Below are 15,100 nucleotides of genomic sequence, written 5' to 3' on the forward strand. Positions count from 1 at the left end.
ACTCCCTTTTTGTGGTTCCTGAGGGGCCTCATAAGGGTCTGGCGGCCTCCAAGGCCACTGTGGCTCGGTGGATTCAGTCGACTATTGCCGTGGCCTATCGGTCCCGGGGTAGGCCCAATCGAGCCTCTACATCACAACTTTGTAAGGCGGCCACCTGGTCGTCCTTACATACCTTTACCAAGTTCTACCAGCTGCACTCTCTGGCGTCGGCTGATGCTGCCCTAGGGCGCAAGGTATTGCAGGCTGTAGTTCCTGTTTAACCGTTGGATGTTTCCCTCTGGAGGTGCTGGACTTCCCACCCCATGGACTGCTCTAGGACGTCCCATGGTCTGTGTCCCCCAATAGAATGGGCGAGAAAAGGAGATTTATTTTTTTTGTGTGAAACTCGCCTGTAAAATCTTTTTCTCGTCTTTTCCATTGGGGGACACACTCCCACCCATTCTTGTCTATTGCAGGAGGGCTTGGATCTATTCTATTGGGACCTTATGGTTAACGGCCCGATGGTGGTATTCCTCGTTTCGATTTTTCTGTGTTAATATTTTGTTTTGGTCTCCTTCTCCTACTGCTTTTGCACGCACTGAGGTCCTCCTGTTGGAGCATGGGGGTATAGCCAGTGGAGGAGGAGCTGTTTTTTCTTATTTGCATAGTGTCTCCTCCTAGTGGTGGCCTAAGCTATACCCATGGTCTGTGTCGCCTTTTTAAGAAAGTTCCAAACTGTTGTTTTTAACACTCCTAATGTTTTTGCTATCTCTCTGATGGGTTTGGTGTGTTTTTTCAGCGTAATGATGGCTTGCTTCACTGATAGTGACAGCTCTTTGGATCTCATCTTGAGAGTTGACAGCAACAGATGCAAATGCAAATAGCCCACTTGAAATGAACTCTGAACCTTTTATCTGCTCATTGTAATTGGGATAATGAGGGAATAACGCACACCTGGCCATGGAACAGCTGAGTAGCCAATCGTCCCATTACTTTTGGTCCCTTAACAAGTGGGAGGCACATATGCAAACTGTTGTAATTCCTACACCGTTTCAAACCAATCATGGTGGTGTATAGAGCCAAAAATTTAAAAATTGTGTTGGTGTCCCAATATTTATGGACCTGGCAGTATATAAACCCCCTTTTTTTTTTTTTTTGCTACTCATTAGTGGGTGTTTTTACGGCTGTGGCTTTTAATAAGGGAACAGTGGCTGGCAATATAAAACACTGGCTATAAAAGCGAGTGGGTATTGTGGTTGGCATATTGATGGGACTCTGGATGGCAGTCTGGTCTGTACAGTAAAAAAAAAAATTTTGTTCCTCTGACGGTTGGTGGGTCTTATGTTCTTGTGCGGATAGTATGGTCTATCTTTGTGTCTCTCTCATTTTGTATAATTTTTTTATTTATTTTTTGTTCCTATAGCTGATGACTTTTCCTTCTCTCTAAACAGTGTCGTTCCATACGGTGCACATAATGTATTCACTATGCTAGTAAACCTGAGTTTTTGGGGAAAAGATGGCGACAAGAAGGGTGTATTGGATCACTTGAAGGCACATGGTTATAAACTTGATTCAGTTCCCAAAAGTGAGTAATAGGCACTGTCTATTATGTATTACAGAAAACACATCACACATGTTTCCTAAATATGAATGGGGATCTGTCCCTGGGATCTGAAAATGACAGCTTCTATGTCTGCTCAGCTTTGACAGTTCTGTGCATAAATAATATGATGCAAATTATGCAGATTATAACTTCATAGAAAGGAGCTCTCTATTTGCAACTAAGCCAGTTTTCCTTTACACCAGTTTTGTTTAATCTCCCCCAATAGTGCTTCCTTCCCAACAAACGTTTGCTCAATAGAGCAGTGTAAAGGGGCCCTAACTGGTTGATTTAGCATAGTAGCAAAGCTGGATTTCCATAACGCCTCCACACCGGCACTGGTAGCTGGTAGTAGCTTGATCCCTCCTCCCAGGGAAACAACAGAAGCCCAAATAAAAAGACATCTGCTCCTTCATACTCCAGTTGTTGTTTCCGGTCTTTCAGGACAGGTGGAAGCCTTGCCAGTGCGCTGGCTAAAGATTTGACGCTCAGCCTAGGATCCTTCTCCTTGGGAGGGCTGAGCAGAGGACAGAGATTCCGGGTGGTACATTGCTCTCCTTCTCTGTCCCTTGGTGTAAGTCCCGCGTTGGGCATCTCAGGCTGTTCCTTCCTATCTTAGAGGGGATCGACACATTGCGTGTCCTGGCAGTGGGAATCCTCGTTGGGCAGTAGGTTCCTGATGTATGCCGCATTACCCTTCCTCTGCAGTACTTGTTAGGCTACCTGCTGCAGCTGACGTCATTACACATGTGTGCCGGCCAGGGGTGTAACCCAGAGGAAGCACGGCATGCTCTTGGAGTTGGCGTGGGGTTGGAGCTAAAAGAAAAGCTGGGCGCAGAGTTTTAAAATGGCTCTGCGATCCCATGAGCTTGCGGTTGCTGAGCAAAGGGCAAGATGTCCTCCGCTGATACTGACGTCCCACGCAGAGCTGCTGATCCCAGTAAGGACCTCAGCCTGGTAAGAGACCCCGTTTTAGTTATGGGGTTGATGGATAGGATTATCCTTCACCACTTGGGTGCTGGTGTTGGGGGCTCCCCATGGGTCCATTTTCTAACCTAGTACAACACTCCCTAGGTAAAAGAGGCTGGCCCTGCAAGGACCACGGGTGGTGAATCTTCAAAAAAATAAAGGTCCCTCACCAAGTGAAAAAAATCACTAAGCTGGTGGACTGTGGATAAACATCTACAATAGGGCTGCAGCTAACGATTATTTGAATAATCGATTAATTTCATCGATTAATCGGGGAAAAAACACCAAAATGACAAAAAAAAGGGGATTTATATGATTGCACTTGAAAAATTATATTCAAAGGCCTTTTTAAAACAAATTTAGCAGTTACATAATTTTTTTTTTAAACTCGTTTTATTGAAGTTTAACAAGAAAGGCATGTTACATTATCACAAGCAGAGAAGTAGCAAATCCAGGTTCAATCCCGCGCAGGGGATATAGTACAAGCACAGTAGTACAAGATAGTATTGCGTTAGATCCGGTACAACAAGGAGGTGTACAAGCCAGGTGACGTTTATAGACCATGAGGTAGAAGAGGCTAGCGCCTCAATAGATATAAACATTATATTACACATCAGCAGCTGAAAACATACAAGCGTTGTGCACAGTCAAAGGGGACGCACACCATTCACCCCACACTTTGTCAAACTTTTGCGGGCACTTCCTGTGAATATAGACAACCTTTTCCATGCCTACAGCCTGATTGACCAGCGCTTTCCATTGACCCAGTGTAGGTGCTCTGTCATCCATCCATCTCAGGGCGACGGCCTTTCTGGCAAAGAATAGGGTTTCGCTCAGAAAAATCCTATGATGATGACCCCAAACCTCCTCATCTAGGATGCCGAGTAGGCAACTCTTAGGGCATAGCGGAACTGTATTTGGAACTATTGCAGATAGCACCCCCACCACAGCTTCCCAGAAGCCCTTTAAGTACGAGCAGTCCCATATGAGATGCCAGAAGTCTGCCCCGTCCTGATGACACCTGTGGCACCTACTATGTGACAATCTGCCCATTTTATGCAATCGGACAGGTGTAAGATAGCTTCTATGCAAAATAAACTGTTGAATCAACCTGTTAGTGACCGACGGGGACACCCGTGTTGGAGACAACAGTGCCTCATTCCAATCATCCGCTGATAGGGAGGGGATGGAGTTTTTCCATTTCCCTTCAACAGCAAGGGGGTTCATCAGTGTCCGATTGTTAAGCAGGTGCGTATAGAGAACAGAGATGATACCTCTCGGTCCCTGCGACCTAAGGACACCTATCAGGGGATAATTAGAAATTTTGCGACCTCCCGACCCAAACTGTGCCGCCAGCGCATGCCTTAATTGTAAATATCTGAAAAGGAAGGAGCGAGGCAATTCAAACTTTTCTTGCAGTTGAGAGGAGGAGCACAAGCTGCCGTTAATGTATAAATCACTCAACTTGTTGACACCCTGTACCTTCCACCATCTGGCTCCCTCCAAGTCTTTCAAATGAGCAAACATGGGATTGTCCCACAGGGGGATGTCATCCGGAATGTCTCTGAATGACCTCAACTTCGCAGCTGACCATACCTGATGGGCCATTCTATGGATGGGGAGCAAGCGCATGGATATGAAACGCGGCCCTTCCAAAACCGGCCACAGAGAGTAGCAGTTACATAATTATAAAAATTTTGCATTACAATGTAAAAAAAGACATGTCCACGTGGTCAGGGCTGAGGCTAGCTCTCTTCTTACGCGCTATGTTGCCTGTAGCAGAGAAGAGGCGTTCCAATGGTGTGAATGTACTTGGGATAGAAAAGTATGATCTTGCAAGTTTAACTTTTATGGGGGATCTGTGGATGACACACTGTTATGGGGGATCTGTGGATGACACACTGCTATGGGGGGGATCTGTGGATGACACACTGCTATGGGGGGATCTGTGGATGACACACTGCTATGGGGGGGATCTGTGGATGACACACTGCTATGGGGGGGATCTGTGGATGACACACTGCTATGGGGGGATCTGTGGATGACACACTGCTATGGGGGGATCTGTGGATGACACACTGCTATGGGGGGATCTGTGGATGACACACTGCTATGGGGGGATCTGTGGATGACACACTGCTATGGGGGGGATCTGTGGATGACACACTGCTATGGGGGGGGATCTGTGGATGACACACTGCTATGGGGGGGGATCTGTGGATGACACACTGCTATGGGGGGGGATCTGTGGATGACACACTGCTATGGGGGGGGATCTGTGGATGACACACTGCTATGGGGGGGGATCTGTGGATGACACACTGCTATGGGGGGGGATCTGTGGATGACACACTGCTATGGGGGGGATCTGTGGATGACACACTGCTATGGGGGGGATCTGTGGATGACACACTGCTATGGGGGGGGATCTGTGGATGACACACTGCTATGGGGGGGGATCTGTGGATGACACACTGCTATGGGGAGGGGGAACTGTGGATGGCACTATATAGCATCTTATGCTATATGTGTCATCCACAGATCTCCCCCATAACGGTGTCTCCCGAGTCCCAATACACCGCCACCGCCGCTCACAGCAATATCTAAAGAGTATTCCTTAACCGTTACCCTGCAGTAACTTTTACTTAAACTTTAAATCAGCGGTATGAATTGATCTTTAATACCTTACAAAATCAAATAAAATGAAGCTCCAGTAACAGCCAGAGCGGGCCGCGGTGTAACATCACTCACTCACGTGACACGCCTGCTCCGCCCGCTTCATGAATGACGCAGGCGCGTGACGCCGCCGCCCGCTATGCCTGTTACTGCAGCTTCATTGTAAAGTAAAATAAAGATGCGCTGATTTAAAGTAAACCGCCCGCCCGGTTATTTGATAACTGGATTCGTCGACAATGAATACCGTTATTGAATATTATCGATAAAGTCAATTACTCGTTGCAGCCCTAATCTACAAACAGGAATGTAGTGGCGGCCGAAGGACCAGATTACAGTGACCACCGACGCAAGCAGCAAGGGTTGGGGTGCCCATGCTCTACAAGAACTGGTACAGGGGACATGGGGTCTACCAATGTCTTCAGCATCCTCAAATCTGAGGGAATTGACAGCTGTCTTCTGAGCCTTCCTAGGACTGAAACCAACTATCCAACACCACCATGTCAAAGTTCTTTCAGACAACGCGACGACCGTGGTATACCTAAATCGTCAAGGGGGGGACGAGGAGCAAGTCCTTGGCGGCGGTCTCAAGGATGATATTTAAGTGGGGAGAGGAGAACCTAAAGTCCATCTCGGCGGTTCATTTAAAGTACCTTAGCGGATTTTCTTAGCAGACAGTCTCCCAGAGAAGGAGAATGGTCATTGAATCAGGACATATTCAATCAAATCTCACAGATGTGGGGGCTTCCAGTCTAGGATCGCTTCGCTTTAAGGCAGAACAGGAGGGTAGAAAATTTCTATTCCATCTGCCCCCGGGAGAATCTAAATCAAATAGACGCTCTCTCATTACCATGGCCCACAGGTCATAGTGATTGCCCCGTTTTGGCTGTGGATGTCTTGGTTTCCCCTACTTCAAAATCTCTCTGCAGGGGAACTTAATCATCGCTCATCTCTTTACTAGGATACCTTACTTTCAGTTCCGGTAACAGCAGGCAGTGCGGGCGGCGCTCACTCACTGATGTCACGTGCCTGCTCCCCCCACTAGGCGGCGCAGGCGCAAGACATCACTGAGTGAGCGCCGCCCGCACTGCCTGCTGTTACCGGAGCTGAGAGTAAGGTATCCTAGTAAAGAGATGAGCGATGATTAAAGTTACGGATTACAGTTTATAAATGTACTCCTGTGAGCGTCGGGGAGGGGGGAGGGGGATCTGTGGATGGCACTGTTTAGGGGAGGGGATCTGTGGATGGCACATATAGCATAAGATGCTATATAGTGTCACCCATAGATATCCCCCCCCCCCCCATAGCTGTGTCATCCACTGATCCCCCTCCCATAACAGTGCCATTCACAGATCCCAGTCAGTTCCCTGGACTGGAGAAGATTGTCTTGAAGACAGGGAGGGCTGGGTATCCAGGGATAGTCTTATACGGCGAGTATAGCCCAAAACCTTTATTTTTAATGGAAAAGTTGGGGGTTGTCTTATACGCCAGAAAATACGGTAAATGGTTTTCTGAGGCTGTTATATCTACCCTACTACATAACAGAAAGCAGATTACTTTGACGATCTATCTGTGGACCTGGAATGCTTTTTTATTATTTGCAGGTGACCGTTGGGCTCCTCAGAGTAGTTTGGATGTTGGCCTGATTTCTTTCAATCAGGATTTGATAAGGGTCTTAGAACCAGTACCTTAAAGGTTCAGGTTTCGCTCTTAGTGCCTTTCTCGATATCAGAGTGGCTGAGATTCCCCTAGTTGGTAAATTCCTAAAAGGTGCAAGCAGGTTACGTCCTTCTTTTCTTGAGAAAGTACCCCCTTGTGATCTAAACTTGGTCCTTTCGGCTCTAATGTCCTTGCCCTTTGAGACTCTTTTCGATTTATCTTTAAGAATGTTGACTCTAAAAACCACCTTTCTTATTGCTATAACTACGGCCAGGAGGGTGGGGGAGATTCAGGCCTTCTCCTGTAAACAACCATACCTCACTGTTCTGGATGATAGGGTGATTCTTAGGCACTCCCCTACTTTGCTGCCAAAAGTTTTTTCTAAGTTTCACTGCCAGCTGAAAATTGTATTACCATCCTTTTGTGCATCCCCATCTTCGGATCAGGAAAAAATGTTTCACCATTTAGACGTCAGGAGTAGAGTTGTTGCGATACCAAATTTTTGATTCAGTTTCGATACCATGAAAAAGTATTGCGATACTCGATACCATTCGATACCACACGAAAAAAAACAACCCAAAAAAGCCACGTGCATTCCGCATTTTTAAAAATGGCGAATCGCGCAGTTTTTATTTTTTATTTTTTCTGTTCCGGCGTTCACCACCTAGATTTTTTTTTTATATTTTAATAGTTTGGACTTTTCTGACGTGGCGATATGTAATATGTTTATTATTTATATTTCTCGCCCAATTCCTTGGGGGACACAGGAAAACCTTGGGTATAGCTCATCTCCATAGGAGGCGTGACACTAAGTAAAAGACTGTTAAGCCCCTCCTCCAGCAGCTATACCCTCAGCCTGGAGAGAGAGACTTCCAGTTTTTTGCTTAGTGTCAAGGAGGCAAGACACTCTCTGCACTGCAGAGCTGTCTTTGAAAAGATTTTTTTTTTTTTTTTTTTTTTTTTTTTTTTTTCTCATTTGGTTTTTTCCACAGGGACAACAAAGTCGCAGTAGACCTCTCTGTTTTCCCGGGGTTGAGCTGCGCCAGGGCCGGTTATCCGCCCTGCTGCCTCCCCCACAGAAGAAAAGGAGGACCAGGGCAGCCCATGCTCCCCTGCATCCCGCCAGCACTGGGTCGCCCACCTGCAAGCCCCTCTCCAGCTACTGCCACTTCTGTGCCAGTGGCTGAAGGGGCGTCCCCAGCTGGATGGACAAGAGGGTGAAGACATCGCATGGTGAGGTGGCTAGTGCAGCCGTTCCGCTCCCCCCTTCCTCCCCTCCCCTCCCCTCCCGTTCCTGTTAGGGTCCTGTCCTTACTGTCTCTGCTGGCCTCCGTTGCCCCGATTCAGGGGCGGGCCTGGCGCCCTGTTGGTTGGGTACTGAGCGGCGCTCATGGGGGAGGGTCGGCGGGGGGCGGAGTTTTTCGTTGCCGCCTTCCTGTGCTTTTGGCCTTCAGTCAAGGGGCGGACGTCCTTCTTCCCGCGCCTCACTAGTCCCGCCTCCTCTCGTGCCTGCTTGCTACTGTGATCGGTCTCACTGCAGGACGGATCTTTGCCTCAGGTTGCCGCTGCCGTTCTTCTGCTGTTGCCGCTGCCGTCTGCTCCCACTGTGATCTGGTAGGACTGTTGACCCTCTCTACCACTGCAGCCCCCTGGCCTGGACGCAGTTTTTTTATATTGCTCCAACCAACATGTCTGACCCCTTAGTGCCTGTGGGACCTTGGTATCATACCTGCACCGCGTGTAAGGCGCCCCTTCCTTAAGGGCAGTCTGACCCACCTTGCTCGCTTTGCAAAGACCCATCGCAGGGTCCGCCATCTGTTGTGTCACCCCCTGGCCTCTTGGATCCCCCTGACTGGGCTAGATCCCTCTCCCAGGCTGTGGTTAGTCTCACTAGCGTTGTGGGCCGACTTGCAGATGTGTTGCCATTGCCGCAGCCAGATGATTCCCCTGCTGGGCCCTCCGGGTCCGCTGTCTTAGCCGACCCGTCTGAGTCTCTCTCTGCAGGCGACACCTCCAGAGCCCGTCAATCCCAGAAACGGCCAAGGGCGGATCACCGGTCATCCTCGGATGCTTCGGTATCCCCCCCCAAGGGTGCGCTCTGTCGGGTCCTTCCTCATTGCAGGATTTGCCCTCTGAAGGGGAGCTAGTCGATTCCGATTGGGATATGGACTAGGCACTGCCTTCAAAGCTGGCTTCCGCCGTGGGCCATCTTATTAACAATATCCGTGATACCTTTAAGATTCACGATGATCCTCCTGATCCTGAAAAAAACATGTGTTTCCTTTTTTCGCCAGAAGCAGGCGTCTGCGGTTTTTCCCCTCCATGCTGACTTTTCGTCAGTGGTTTCTAAGGCCTGGGCCCGTCCTGATGCACGTTTTACCCCGCCGAAAAAGTTAGATGTCTGTTATCCGTTCCCGGCGGATTGCATTACAAACTGGGCGTCACCTCCTAAGGTCGACCCCCCCTGTGGCCCGTTTGTCCAAGAGCACGGCTATTCCCGTCGCAGATGGTTCTTCCTTACAATCCACTGAGGATCGCCGTATAGAGGCCCTTACAAAGGGTATCTTTGCGGCCTCCGGGTCCGCTCTTAGGCCGGTCTTTGCCTCCGCTTGGGCTGGAAAAGCGGTTTCAGAGTGGGCGTCTCAGCTGGATCTGGAGCTTGAATCCGACGTCCCTATTCAGGACCTCCGTGCTCTGGCTCAACTTATCGTTCAGGCCGGTAAATTTGTCTGTGAAGCATCCCTGGATGCGGGGGCTCTCATTGCCCGTTCATCTGCCCTGGCCGTTTCGGCTAGGAGGGAGCTTTGGTTAAAGGTTTGGTCGGCGGACGCCGCGTCAAAGCGGTCTCTTACTAGCCTTCCCTTCACTGGTTCTCGTTTGTTCGGGACCCGCTTGGATGAAATCATCTCTGAAGCCACGGGGGGGAAGAGTACTCATCTTCCCCAATCTAAGGCTAGGAGCGCCACTCGTGGTCGTCCCACCTTCTCCCACTTCAGGTCTTCTCGTAGGGCTCCCGCACCTCGCACCACTTCAGGTCCACCCACTAACTCTGTCCAGGACAGGCGTAAAAAACCTTTTTTTCGGACCCAGCCCTCCTGGCGCAAGTCGCAACCTGCTCGCCCTCCCGCGGCCAAGCAGACCCCTGCCTGAAGGTGCGCCCCCACCCACCCGGGTGGGGGGACGTCTCCTCCTGTTCAGGGACTTCTGGCAGGCGCACGTCTCCGACGCCTGGGCCCTCGAAGTTGTGTCTTCCGGGTACAAACTCGAGTTTGCGTCCCTTCCCCCAGTTCGGTTCTTTCGTTCCCGGGTTCCCCAGGATCCCCGAGGGGCGGCCGATTTCTTTACTGCCGTTCACACCCTTCTGGACAAAGGGGTCATCGCCCCGGTTCCTATGGGAGACAGATTCAAGGGGTTCTATTCGAACCTTTTTGTGGTCCCCAAAAAGGAGGGTTCGGTTTGTCCCATTCTGGATCTAAAACGGCTGAACCGTTTCCTTCGTCTTCAGCGATTCCGGATGGAGTCTCTCAGGTCGGTGGTGGCATCTCTGGAAAAGGGGGAGTTCCTGGCATCTATCGACATCCAGGACGCCTACCTTCATATTCCAATCGCGCAGTGTCATCAGTGCTTTCTGCGCTTTGCAGTGGGATCCGACCACTACCAGTTCGTTGCCCTCCCCTTCGGGCTGGCGACGGCCCCTCGTGTTTTCACGAAGGTCCTTGCCCCTGTCCTCGCCTTACTTCGTTCCAGGGGAGTTTTTCTACTTCCGTATCTGGACGATCTCCTAATCAAGGCGCCTTCTCTGTCACTGACTTCCACCAGTGTGGATCTCTCGCTACAAACCTTACGCCGGTTCGGTTGGATTATCAACCTCCCCAAATCCTCTCTTGTTCCATCCAGGCAATTGGTCTTTCTGGGGATGCTGCTGGATACGGATGCAGCGGTGGTTCGACTTCCGTCGGAGAAGCGCCAGCTCCTTCATCGGTCGGTTCGGAGCCTTCTGTCCCTCCGCCATCCTTCCTTCCGGTTCAGCATGCGGGTCTTGGGACAGATGGTGTCCTGCTTCGAAGCGATTCCTTACGCACCGTATCACTCCCGCACCTTTCAGACGGCCATTCTGTCCGCCTGGGACAAGTCCCAGGAGAGTCTGGATCGACATTTTCCCCTTTCCCCCCAGGTTCGCTCCTCTCTCCTCTGGTGGCTGCGAACCCCTCTCCAGGGGAAGTCTTTCCTGCCAATAACTTGGTTGGTGATTACCATCGATGCCAGTCTGCGGGGTTGGGGGGGAGTGTTTCCTCCTCGGTCCGTCCAAGGCACTTGGTCTCCATCGGAGTCCAGACTGCCGATCAACGTTCTGGAGCTGAGGGCCATCCTCCTCTCGCTCCGGCATTGGACTTCGTTGCTTCGGGGTCGCCCAGTTCGGGTCCAATCGGACAATGCCACGGCTGTGGCGTACATAAATCATCAGGGGGGCACTCGCAGCGCGGCGGCGATGAGGGAGGTGTCTCTAATCCTTCGCTGGGCGGAGGTTCATGTTCCTGCCTTTTCGGCCATTTACATCCTGGGGGTGGACAATTTGGGCGGCGGATTTCCTCAGCCGGACGACGATCGACCCGGGAGAGTGGTCTCTGCACCCCGACGTCTTCGAGTCTCTTTGTCTCCGTTGGGGTCATCCGGACGTGGATCTCATGGCCTCCAGATTCAACCACAAACTTCCCACCTACATGGCCAGGGCCAAGGATCCGGACGCTTACGGCGCGGACGCGCTCGTCCTCCCCTGGACAGAGTTTTCGCTCCTCTACGTGTTTCCGCCTCTGCCTCTTCTTCCGCGGGTCCTTCGGAAGATCGCGGCGGAGGGCACGCCAGCAATCCTGATAGCCCCGGACTGGCCGCGTCGTCCTTGGTACGCCGACCTTATGTTGCTTCTGGCAGACGCTCCCTTGCCTCTGCCTCTCGGAGAAGACCTCCTCTCTCAGGGGCCGATCTTCCACCAGCATTTAGGGTCGCTACGTTTAGCGGCGTGGCTATTGAAACCGCGGTCTTGACGCGGCGGGGGTTTTCTGCTGACGTGGTCCGTACCATGATTCGTGCGCGTAAACCGGCATCGTCCAGGATTTATTACCGAACCTGGCGGGCCTATTTAACTTTCTGCGAGACCTTGGGGATTCCTCCGCTGCGGTTTTCCCTTCCCACGGTTTTATCCTTTTTGCAGTCTGGTCTGGATCTGGCCTTGGGTCTTAGTACCCTGAAGGGTCAGATATCGGCTCTTTCGGTCCTTTTTCAGCGCCCTCTGGCTCCGCTCGGTCCAGTTAAGACCTTTCTGCAGGGGGTTGCTCACTGTGCTCCCCCGTATCGCCCTTCCGTTCCTGCTTGGGATCTTAACGTTGTACTGACGGCTCTCCAATCTTCCCCTTTCGAGCCTCTGCGCAAGGTTTCCCCTCGCTTGTTGTCTTGCAAAGTTTTCTTCCTCGTCGCCATCACGTCTCTTCGGCGTGTGTCTGAGTTGGCGGCTCTTTCTTGCGTGGAGCCCTTCTTGGTTTTTCACCAGGACAAGGTGGTTCTCCGCCCAGTTCCAGATTTTCTTCCGAAGGTGGTGTCCGCCTTTCATCTGAATGAAGATATTGTCCTTCCTTCTCTGTGTCCGTCCCCGTCTCATCCTCGGGAACGGGATCTTCACCGTCTGGATGTTGTTCGGGCTCTGAGGATCTACCTGGATGTGACCAGACCCTTTCGACGCTCGGATTCTCTGTTTGTGGTTCCGGAGGGTCCGCGCAGGGGGCTGGCGGCGTCTAAGGTGGTTGTTGCCCGCTTCCTCAAGATGGCTATCATTGAGGCTTACCGTGCTAAGGGCAGGGAACCGCCCTTTGGTGTTACCGCTCATTCTACCAGAGCGGTCGGGGCTTCCTGGGCTCAGCGTAATCGTGCTTCGGCTGAACAGTTGTGCAAAGCGGCCACCTGGTCTTCTTTGCACACGTTCACCAAGTTTTACAGGGTGAACACTTATGCATCGGCGGATGCTGCTTTGGGCCGCCTGGTCTTGCAGGCGGCGGTGCCTTAATGCCTATGGTGCTTTTTGTTCGCCTTGGATTGTGGTCCCTCCCTATTTCGGACTGCTTTTGAACGTCCCAAGGTTTTCCTGTGTCCCCCAAGGAATTGGGCGAGAAAACGAGATTTTTGTATAACTTACCAGTAAAATCTCTTTCTCGCTCTTCCTTGGGGGACACAGCACCCACCCATTGTTTTGGTTGCCCTGACGGGTGTTTTTGACTTGTTGGTGTTGCTTTGGTTACTCCTTGCCTTTGTTTTTCACTACTTGGGCACATAACTGGAAGTCTCTCTCTCCAGGCTGAGGGTATAGCTGCTGGAGGAGGGGCTTAACAGTCTTTTACTTAGTGTCACGCCTCCTATGGAGATGAGCTATACCCAAGGTTTTCCTGTGTCCCCCAAGGAAGAGCGAGAAAGAGATTTTACTGGTAAGTTATACAAAAATCTCGTTATTTTATATATGTGAAATTGGGAAAAGGGGGTGATTTATACTTCATATTTTGGTGGGGTTTTTTTTTACTTTTTTTTTTTTTTAACACTTTTTATTTAATATTTCCCCCCCTTAGGCTACTTTCACACTAGCGTTCGGGTGTCCGCTTGTGAGCTCCGTTTGAAGGGGCTCACAAGCGGCCCCGAACGCATCCGCCCAGCCCTAATGCATTCTCAGTGGACGCGGATCCGCTCAGAATGCATCAGTCTGGCAGCGTTCAGCCTCCGCTCAGCAGGCGGACACCTGAACGCTGCTTGCAGCGTTCGGGTGTCCGCCTGGCCGTGCGGAGGCAAGCGGATCCGTCCAGACTTACAATGGAAGTCAATGGGGACGGATCCGTTTGAAGATTACACAATATGGCTCAATCTTCAAACGGATCTGTCCCCCATTGACTTTCAATGTAAAAGTCTGGACGTTCAGGCTACTTTCACACTTAGAATTTTTTTTTACAATATAATGCAGACGGATCCGTTCTGAACGGAGCCACCGTCTGCATTATATGAGCGGATCCGTCTTAGGGGCTAGAACCTGGGATCTTTCATCCCTTGTCCTATTCAGCTCTATCAGGGTGAATAGGACTTCACACTGTCCCTGCTGCTCTGTGCCTTGTGCACACAGCATCAGGGATATTACCATGGCAACCAGGGCTTCTGTAGCGTCCTGGCTGCCATGGTAACTGATCGTAGCCCCAGGCTTACACAGCTGGGGCTCCGATCAGAAGCTGCCACTGCACCACCAATGAGGGGGAGGGGAGAGGTCCCTGTGGCCACTGCCACCAATGATTTTAATACTGGGGGGTTGAGAGGGGCTGGCGCACTGTGCCACCAATGATTTTAATGGGATGGGGGGTTGAGGGGCACACTGAACCACCAATGATAAATTACCCCTTTATACAGGAGGCGGGTACTGGCAGATCAGCAGTTAACCCCTTAGGTGCCGCACCTGAGGGGTTAACTGCCTCTGATGGCAGCTCCCTGTCAGCGGCAGGGTGCCGGCAATGCGATTCTGCTGCCGGCACCCGCCTCCTGTATTGTGTTAAAGACTGACTTTCACTATCAGGCCACACAGAGCGGCGCCCAGCGATGTCCCAGCACTCACCATTAGTCCTGGGCGCCGCTCCGTTCGCCCGCAGTGCCCCATTACTGTCTCCTTTCCTGCTCCACATGCTGCTGATTACTATCGGAGCGATGGGAGGAGACATCAGCTTCACTAGTGGGCGTTCCTTCTTCCTGGCTGTAGCGCTGTCCAATCGCAGCGCAGGGAGAAGGAACGCCCACTAGTGAAGCTGATGTCTCCTCCCATCGCTCCGATAGTAATCAGCAGCATGTGGAGCAGAAGAGGAGACAGTAATGGGGCACTGCGGGCGAACGGAGCGGCGCCCAGGACTAATGGTGAGTGCTGAGACATCGCTGGGCGCCGCTCTGTGTGGGAAATGGGAATAGTCCTATCATTGGTGGCTCAGTGCGCCCGCCCCTCCTCCGCCCCTCTATCCTCATTGGTGGTGCAGTGCGCCCACCCCCCCCCCCCCCTCTCTTCTCTTTGGTGGCTGTGGCAGCAGCACAGGGGGGAGGGAGGACAGCTTCCTTCTCCCCGTGCTGCTGAGAGAACATGAGCGTGCCGATAGCAGCGCGCTCATGTTCAGAGATACTAGGCTGGGCAGAAGCGCAGCCCAGTATCGAAAAAACGGA

The 15,100-nt window shown here is 51.4% G+C and overlaps 1 protein-coding gene across 1 annotated transcript in view; it reads left to right on the forward strand.

Moving 5' to 3' along the window:
• The window catches only part of HLTF (helicase like transcription factor), a 109,676-nt gene that overhangs the window by 10,561 nt on the left and 84,015 nt on the right, over positions 1–15,100 (forward strand). The window contains exon 4 of the mRNA XM_044289801.1: positions 1,431–1,564. Within this exon, the coding sequence (XP_044145736.1) occupies positions 1,431–1,564 (134 nt within the window). The remainder of the gene's footprint in view (positions 1–1,430; positions 1,565–15,100) is intronic.

This window comes from Bufo gargarizans, chromosome 4 (assembly GCF_014858855.1).
Source record: "Bufo gargarizans isolate SCDJY-AF-19 chromosome 4, ASM1485885v1, whole genome shotgun sequence".
Taxonomy (NCBI): Eukaryota; Metazoa; Chordata; class Amphibia; order Anura; family Bufonidae; genus Bufo; species Bufo gargarizans.